The sequence below is a fragment of the Rutilus rutilus genome (assembly GCF_951802725.1).
Source record: "Rutilus rutilus genome assembly, chromosome: 13".
Classification (NCBI taxonomy): domain Eukaryota; kingdom Metazoa; phylum Chordata; class Actinopteri; order Cypriniformes; family Leuciscidae; genus Rutilus; species Rutilus rutilus.
The window spans coordinates 20,356,385-20,365,820 of record NC_140218.1 but is presented as its reverse complement, the minus strand read 5'-3'; the positions used below and the strand labels follow the sequence as shown (position 1 = coordinate 20,365,820).

The 9,436-nt window shown below is 37.0% G+C and overlaps 1 protein-coding gene across 1 annotated transcript; it reads right to left on the bottom strand.

Annotated features, from left to right (window-relative positions):
• Window positions 1–570: 570 nt before the first annotated feature.
• Window positions 571–7,122, bottom strand: sdf4 (stromal cell derived factor 4). The gene is made up of 7 exons (XM_084428897.1): window positions 6,747–7,122; window positions 6,009–6,342; window positions 4,770–4,906; window positions 4,483–4,596; window positions 4,226–4,384; window positions 2,513–2,688; window positions 571–2,429 (listed from the first exon to the last, which is right to left on the bottom strand). Exons 2-7 carry the CDS (start codon window positions 6,302–6,304, stop codon window positions 2,253–2,255), a joined length of 1,059 nt encoding a protein of 352 aa, XP_084285023.1. The 5' UTR covers window positions 6,305–6,342; window positions 6,747–7,122; the 3' UTR covers window positions 571–2,252.
• Window positions 7,123–9,436: the final 2,314 nt, after the last annotated feature.

Genomic DNA, 9,436 nt, shown 5'->3' with positions numbered 1-9,436 from the left:
CACAGTAGCCTATACAGTGTAAGTTATGAAATTTAAAAAGTATAGAACATTCAAAAGTATATTTAATTTATTAACAGACAATTAAACCAACTGTAAAAATGTTGACCATCTCGTTTTGAACAGGATGTGATCTGCTTTGCTTCTTCCCCAACAGGAACTGAACCAAACAAAAATGTCACTAGAGTCACACCTCAAACTAAGAAAATAGTCATTGTCAAATTAGTCAGTGAGAACGTACGAGTGATGTACAATATTCTTATAAAAATGCAACTTTTTATTCTATTTTGTTACACCTGTAGTGTAGTCCAGAAAAATAGCAATGAAAACACTGTCAGGATTTTATTGAATTAAAACTAGCAAAACCATATTTGAGTGAAAGTAAATGTTTCCACATTTCATTGTACTTACAAATTAAAAAGTAAAAATTTCATAATTAAATGAATTTCACTGACTGTAAATCGAGTGGAATTCCCAGGAGTAAAATAATTGGAATGTCTATAAAATCTTATGGTGAAAAAATTATGTTTTTGAAAGAAGTTGAGAAAAAGATACAAGAATTAAGATACAAGGTAACCAATTAAAATTTAATATGTCTAAAATAATACTTATATACAGTGAATTTCAATTACTGTACTGCATTTTATAGTAAAATATCAGCCCAAATTTTACCTCTCTAATCTATAACAAATATTTCAAGTGTTACCAGTGTTCACAGTAACCTTTAAGCAATTTGAAAGGTTATGTAATTTCATGCATTAGTTATGAAAACTGTAGCATAAATACAGACTAACATGAAAATATATTTCAATATAATGCAAAACAATGCATTTAAAAGCTTCATGACATTCAGCGCTCTCCCTTTTTTACTTTAAGCAAGTCAATTGAACTTCCACACTATCAATGTAATATATGATCAGTCAATGTTCTGTACAAAAATGATTAACACATTAGCAGCTATATTTTAATATCCAGAAAAACACATAATGAGAGTTGATATAAAATAAATACTATTACCAAAACATGCTCAAAAAGGATTACCACCAGATTACACAGGTAGTCAGTAGGACACATTAGCCTTTTTTTAAGGCAAATGTGTATTTTGATAAAACTTTATTGTCAAATCCAGAAAATACATATGTAATGGTCCTTCCATTTTTAATTACAATTTAAAAAGGGTAAATTATATACTTCAAATGAAATCACTTTGCATCACTTTTAACAAACTCTCAGACAGGTGCAATGAAGAAATATTAATGTCAACAGGGAATAAGCTGCTCTATTATACTGACTAGCCTATATTTAATTGAAAGAGATTGCAGGGTAAATTCAATTCTTTAAAGTAATAAAATAATATTCAGGCTATATACATTTATGACTTCAACAAACTGTGAATAACAGGGTTCTTAAAAATGCAAATGGGTCACATATTTACAGATTCATTATTCTATGCAGTCTCAGTTAAAGGGATAGTTCACAAAAATGGTCACTTACTCCCCTTCAAGTTGTTCCAAACCTCTGAGTTTCTTTATGTTGGGTTACCAACATTCTTCAAAATATCTTATTTTGTGTTCAAAGGAAGAAAGAAACTCATACAGGTTTGGAACAACTTGACAAAATGTCCATTTTGGGTGAACTATCCTTTTAATATTATTTGAATACTTTTTGACTGCTTTGCATTTAATGATTTCAAATAGAAGTGCTATTACAGTTTTCACAAAATGACCGCCCGAATCATTTTGCTGGCTCGTCATCTTTGGAAATATCACATTGTAGCTCAGGAAGCTCAAACCCTGTCAAAAGCAACCCACCCAAAACATGAATACACTTATATATTATGGCACTCCAATTAGCTACATTATTTACATTAGAACTATTTTTTTAAATCAATGGAAATTTAAAAACGCTCTTTCCCCTCACCAATTCCTCATATACAGACATTTCACTTAATTATCAACACTCAAAAACTTAGTGAAAGTGACAAAGTGTCTAACATTAATTATATAGGACTTTATGGGGCTCATATGGAAATCACATGACATTATGAAGGCAGAGTCCTCTTAATGTGTCATACCTGCACATTGCAACATTAGAGAAGGTTTTGTGGCTTGCAGGTTTGTACAGTTACAAACACATTCCCAAAAGCACTTGATGATCCCAATCTGGGAAGCAAGCAAGGACCAACATCATCCTTGCGACACTCTAGGGATATATACACATGCTATTCTTATTCATTAAGACTTGAGGAGACCGTCTTAGAACTCCTCATGTACGTTACGGGCATAGTCCATGAGTTTGCTGCCGGTGAAGTACTCGCTGTATTTAAGGATCTCCTCCAGTTCCAGGTTGTGGTTTTGGTTCTCATCCGCCACAGCAATCATCTGCTTGGCTTCATTCAGAGCATTGTACTCATTCATAGGGTCCATGTACTCCTGTGGGACAGAGAGAATATCAGCAAGAGACAAATATGCATTAAAATTAGTCGCTAAAAAAGTGCTATTGTCCGTTAACCAACCTCCAACTCTTCCATGGTTACAATCGTATCATGGTTAGCGTCAATGACGTCTTCAAACTCCTTCTTCCTTTCACGAACCCAGTCGTCATCGATATCTTGGGCCTGCTGATTCTCCACAGTTCCCATGGGGAGGGAGATAAATTCGGCAAGAGTCAACTTTCCATCTCCATCTTGATCTGTTTAGGAATTTAAAACATATAGAGTAAACTTAAGTCAAGTCCCCTTTATTTATATAGAGCTTTATACAGTACTATACCTATTGTTTCAACGAAGCTTCAAAGTAATAACCAGGAAAATAACAGAATCAAATCATGCAAACTTGAAAGACAAATCTGAGACAAATTAGTAAAGCAGATCTAAAAAGATAATTGTCATTATTCAGCTCAAGTCAGTTCAGTTCAGTTAAATAAAGTTCTTCAATTATGAAACAAGTTCAATTCAGTAATAATCTCTACACAAAGCAATGGTGTCATATTCAATGTTGATCTAAGTCTTGATTAGTGTTGGGAAAAGTTATTCTTAAAAGTAATTTGTAACAAATATTGTGTAGCTGCCAAAAAAAAAAAAAAGGTAACTAATTGTGTTACTTAGTTGCTTTGTATGCAAAGTAATGCATTACAATATAATGGCCGTTTCACACCAAAAGTGTATCACACTCCTACTTAAAAAATTAAACACAAATGTGATGTTTAACTAAAGTAATTTTTGCTTATTAGTATGGTTGGATTGGATCATTGTAGGTCAAACGCAAAGACATTGCATAATAAAGTGAGATTAAATACATAAATTATGTATTATTTACCATTTTAATTATTAGAGGTTTGTGTAACAGCTTGCATTTTACTGTTTTTATTTTTACTGTTTTTAAAGGTGCAGTGTGTGATTTTTAGCGGCATCTAGTGGTGATATTTGCGAATTGCAACCGGTCAATAATTCGTGGCCTTTCCTTGAAATTTCAAACTCTAATGAGAGGCTACGGTGGCCGACGTAGGAAGCCGCGTCTTTTTCTGCTGCTTCTCATTCAAGTTAGTGATGAAACGCGCTCTGTAGCGCTGTCTGTTCGCTGTCGGCTACGGTAGAAACATGACGTCACGATATGTCGACCTTCATAGAAGGGGTGGCCGCGGTTATGTACATATAAATGACTCATTCTAAGGTAATAAAAACATAACGGTTCATTAAGTAAGGTCTTTATACACCACTGAAAACATAGTTATGGATCTTATATTGCATTTCTGTCAATAGATCCTCAGAAATATCACACATTGCACCTTTAATACTGAATCTGTTTTTGTGCAAGTGAGATAAGTAAATGCTTTCTCACTAGTCTAGATAGAACTACAATAACCATCATGTTTACACACAACGCTTATACAACTTACTCCCGATTTCTCTCAACAAGGGGACAGGAGAGCTGTCAGTCAATACATGGGAAAACACAGGATTACTTGCATTATTTATTTTAAAAAGTAAATATTGTGTTGTGAATTTAAAGTAATGCATTACTTTACTCATTACTTAAAAAAAAGTAATCTGATACTCGCGTAACAATTCTCGCGTTACTTGTAATGCGTTCCGCCAACACTGGTCTCGATGTTGCAAAATTCATAAATTATGAAACAAATTCGATTCAATTTGAATTCGCTATAAAGCAGCTCTAATAAGAACCACAAGAAATGTGTGGGCATTTCTTGGGTATGAATTTTTGCTTACCAAGATCTCGGACGATCTCCTTGACCATGTATCTGAGCATGCCTCTGCTGTGCTCTGGGTGCAGGAACGAGAGGAACTCCTCTTCATTCAGCAGCTGGTCAGCTGGAGGGTTATCGGCCTGGAACCAGCGATCCTTCAAGCTCTCCAAAACCTCCTGAGCTGTGGTGAGGTCATGTTTTATTTATATCATTAGAAATGGCTTAACTAAGAGTACAATACCATACTAGACAAATACACCTTCTAACATTACAACTTACTTTCTTCATCCAATTTCAGTTCTTCATTGTTTTTGATCTTCTCAGCCACTTCTTTCTCATTGAAACCTTTGCTGGCTAAAAACTTCACACGGTATTCATCCCACGTTACATGTCCTGAGAGAGCACAAATTGAGCAGATTCAAGTAAAATGTATCTTTCACATCACCGAAACAGTAAAGAGAAGAGGATATGTGATATCAAAACATCATTCCGGAAATCAAAAACTATATACATGCTTAACATATAATTTCAATATGGCACAGGTGTAAATAACAATATACACCTACCATCCTGATCAGGGTCCACAGCACGAAAACTGAGCTTGTTTTCTCTGACGGCTTCCTGAAAATGTTCTTCTGTCTTCTCCATGATCCAGCGCTGCATTTCTTTAGCACTGACGCTCCTGTCTTTATTAAAATCCACCCTAGAAACAGAGTAAAGGTTTGATGATGCAGCAATAGGTACAATTAGACAATTAAAAAGTAGTGCAAAAGATATTTTTGTTATCACTTTAGCTCTCTGTCTATAATCTGTTCACAACTTGAATAAAAGTTTTATCTTTCAAGCTGCTAAGAGGATCAACGGCCACATACAGAATACACTGAAGAGTTTCAGGAGAGACAGACACATTTATATGCAGAGTAAATCCGCTAAAATATCACCGATATTATATGACAGTAAAGGCTCATCTTTGGCTTTGTTAATTTAATTTATAGAGACCTCTAAGCGTCTGTATAGCCTATGGTGGGATTTGAACAAATGTGCATAATTAAAAATGCACAGCAAAATAGCCTCTATGGGCAGATTGTTCACGATGTAGGAAAAAGTTTTGTATTGTTAACAGTTACACGACGGATACATGTTTCATTTATTTTTAATTTTTTTTATTTATACCATGTTGGGCTGCGTGTCTATTTTTCTTAAAATGCACCAACTCAGAATACCTAATGTTGGTTTGATTGCTTGTGCTATGAGAAAATAAATCATTTTTGTCTACCTGATTTACTAGATTTAATGTGTGTGCGGTTCGGGTCGCGGTCTTCATGTCAAACGGGTCGGGTACGGAATTAAATTAGTGCTGATGTCGGATAACGGGTCAGGTGTTCTGTTAAGTACTGTGGGTGCGGGCCGGGTGTGGGTTTACTAAACAGGACCCGTGCAGGACTTTGACATGAACTTTTTAAATACATCTTGTTGATCTTATTGTGAAAGATTCATCCATGCATGTTTCATTTAAAAACTTTACTCCAATCATTTTACTTGCTCATCCTATGCCCCTTTCTGCCTACATCCAATCAACAACCGACAGACATAACCAAAACCCTGCCTAACACAGTTTTTTTCTTTGTCGATAATTTTCACTCGGATTTATGTCACAAACACAATACGGAAAATCTTCAACTATATTGTTCAGGATGACATACAATAATTGCTCACTGTTCATTGGGTTAAGTAACAAATACCTTTAGAATGACACCCAAGCACATCATGGGAAAATCTCACTGTTTCCACAGCTGTACACCTACTTGGTGAAGATTTCAATGAGTTTCTTCCTGTTCCTCCTGGGCTCTGAGTCCTCCTCAAACTCCTCCATCTCCTTCCCCAGAAACACCTCCTGATGAAAGTCTTTATTGAGGTGACCGTCCATCTCCATCTTCACACCGTTCAGATGGTCCGGTGGAAGGATCTCGTTGTCCTCCTTACTGTTGTTGGGGTGTTTGTCTTTTAATGCTGATATATTCGCTGGCCTGGCCTGAACATTCAAAGCCAGCATCACAAATACTGCCAGGTGGCTGAGCTGAGATTTTCTCCGGTTAAACATGGTTTTACTGATAAATGTCCTAAACAGCTGTTGAAACCCTAAGAAAAAATTTATTAAAACAAGCATAAGAACACTTTCAATGAGAGTGCAGTTCACTGGTGAAATAATGAACAAATCTAACATCAGACTAAGCTGTTTTTTTTTTTTTTTAGAGGGATTATGCGCACTTTCTATGAAAAGACTGGAAAACCAGCTAAAACCAGCTGTTTTTTTTCATTTTTTTTTTTCAATATGACATGAAATACAAATGCTTTACTAATAAAGGCCGTTTTAAATTGACAGAAGTATAACAATTAATTCATTATTTAACCAGTTAACGTTAGTTATGTCGGTTACCGTTTTATCAGTTAAGGTTAGAATTAAATTTGAATCAGCACATTATGTTTACACCTGCTGAACTAATAAAGATGCCACTTGTGAATGGAAATACATAACAACCTACCTAGTCGTCTGTTTGAAAGGTCCTTTCCGGAAATCAAATGTCAGATGAATGAATAGTAGCCAATGGCCTAATGTATTTGAAGCACCGTGAGCGGACTGTTTATGTGCAGCTCATCGCGCAGTTCCTGTACACGTCGCCACTCGAGACCAAACGCTGGTCACTGGAGCGGTTTATGGCCCTGAAAGTGACGTCCTCCCTCTCTGGACTCCGATAACACACACAAACAGACGTAGGACAAACTGACAACCGCAAGACTTCACCCACTGATACCAGATAGGCGTTCAGGAAAGAAACATTGCTACGTTGTCAGCAATCGTGCATCTTCTTCTGTAACATGAGGTGACAGGGATATAACGCATATATCGCCATCTACTGTACCAGCTGATGAATGCGTATGAAATATATAGTAATGCGAATGTTTATCTTTTATATCATTTATCTTCTGACGAAAGCCTTACTGGTTTAGTTTTTGATGAATGTTATGTCAAACTCACATTAGCTTGGAAATCCATTGTTCAGATGCAGGAGTGTTGATGTCCTCACAAGGCTTAATTCTTATCAAGCAATACTTCCTTAATCGGGCAGCTTTACCAGAAGGACCATACTGGTACATATATAGAGGGCCAAAATCGTATACAGGCATTACAGGATATTGAGAATTATTATATGCAATTCCTTGGTCTTTCTGTGTATTAAGGTCCATGATAAATTAATCTGGAGAAGTATAGGCTACCTAGACCTACCAGTGTTCTACATTTGCCCAGAGAAAGATGGTATTTAGTGTTAAGTGGACAATGTATATTTTCTTCCTTGCTGATACCGCTTGATTATTAAGAGAATAATTGTTTGATTGTAACAGTCTTTTTACCTTTTCAGGCTTTATACCATCCGTAAGACAAGGTAATTGAGAGAGTCTCTACAACATCTAGAAGATGAATAGTTGGCAACTTTCTGTCATCTAATTCCCACTGCATATCAACTCATACAGTTTTGGATGCTGTTGCATACTGTAAACTGGTTTTGGTAAGATGCATTTCATTTTCTTTATGTCTTTATTTCCAACCACCAGAGGGGGGAAGAGCATAAAGAGTTGTAGGATATCTCCCAGTAGGTTGCAGTGCTGAGAGAAAGTACTGTATTTTTAACCACAAAGTTAAAAATGTAGCCTACATAATGTAACCATTTTAAGTGTGATATATTATAATAATAAAATATGATTAGCCTATATATTTTGTGCTAATGTGAAACAGTAAGTAAATTAATGGATGGATGAATGACAGAATGTGGTTATATTGATGATCACTAAAATTAGACTCACCTTTAATGCCATGTTTTGCCAGTTTTTGTGTGTGTTTTTTTCATATAATGGGAAATATTGTTTGTACTGTTAAACATGCTTCTGATACTTTCATCTCAATGAGTATACATGCAGATGGACATATTTCAAGCTATTTGGTGACTCCATGTAAATTCATATACATGTTCAGCTCTTCTTTAAAACACAAATAACTAGTCAGCTGGTCAAACAACATTCTAGTGCCTTAAAGCAGTTCTTTCCAACTTGTTTGAATTCTCTGAGACTAAATGTCACATGTACAGAGCTACTGCAAAGTAGGACACTACACACACACACACACACACACACACACACAGATTTACACCTACACACATGAACACGCATTCCCTAGAGTCTGCCTGCCAAAGAGCTTTCCCTCAAGACTTGAGTATTTCATTAGTGAGATAAAACAGGGCTGAGTCCACTGAGGTTGCCAGTTTCACTGATGAGGAAAAGAGAAGCAAGGGAATCAGAAAGAGAGAGAGAGAGAAAGAGCGAGAGACAGAGAGGGGGCTGTGATAAACTCTGCTGCGAGCCCTCCTGTAAGCAGAGTGAGAGAGTGCAGGAGCAACAGCATAAGATCTGGAGAGGGTGAAAATGCAACTGTGAGCAAGACCTACCACAAAGTCCACGCAGATCTTGCACTTTAAGGTGAGCGCACGTGTGTTTTTTGTTTTGTTTTATCACCCTGCAGAACTGGGCTGATGCATTTGGGTGTGATTGTCCCATCAAGTGCTTCACTTCTTTGAAGTTCCTCAGAGGGGGACAGATTTTTCCCTGCAAGAAAAAAAAAGGCAATAGAAGGCCAAAGGCTACGAAAACTGGAGCATTTCCAACTTCCAATTCCCTCAGGACCTTTTTTTCCCACCTAGGCTTCAAGAAGGAACCACATGTGAAGACTGATGGGGCAAGAGCTCAGCACTGCTTACCAGAGAATCGGCTCCGCTGCATCACCGCAGAGACTCCACATCCCAGTAGGAGTGGGACGGAGGTAAAGAACCAAAGAGAAAGTGAGAGGGAATCTGAGTAATCTCCATCCACTCCCCCCCTCCCTACCTTGGGACCTTCTTCAGTTGCCCTCTGGTACCCCCCACGGGGCAGGAAGCGTGAAAAATCTCACTAATGGGTTTATTTGCTGTCAGCTCAGCGACGACCTGTCATTTCCCAGGACTACTCCACACTTGACACATTTCATAGTCGAGTAAGCTTTGCTGTGTTTTTGCCAAAGGAGCTTGAGCCCTGCCTCATACTGCTGGCTGTTGAGAAGATCAAGACTAGGCTGAGGTATCAGGTGGAGTGGACAAGTCCCTTAATCGCTTTGTCTGCCTATTACAGTATTTTTCTTCCAGTGAGG

Bases quoted from the DNA above. Each gene is read 5' to 3' on its own strand.
- sdf4 (XM_084428897.1), bottom strand. From the start codon at position 6,304: ATGTTTAACCGGAGAAAATCTCAGCTCAGCCACCTGGCAGTATTTGTG. The intron at 4,907-6,008 runs GTAGGTGTACAG...CTCTGTTTCTAG, and splicing joins CTCATTGAAATCTTCACCAA to GGTGGATTTTAATAAAGACA. The intron at 4,597-4,769 runs GTAGGTGTATAT...GTGCTCTCTCAG, and splicing joins TGTGGACCCTGATCAGGATG to GACATGTAACGTGGGATGAA.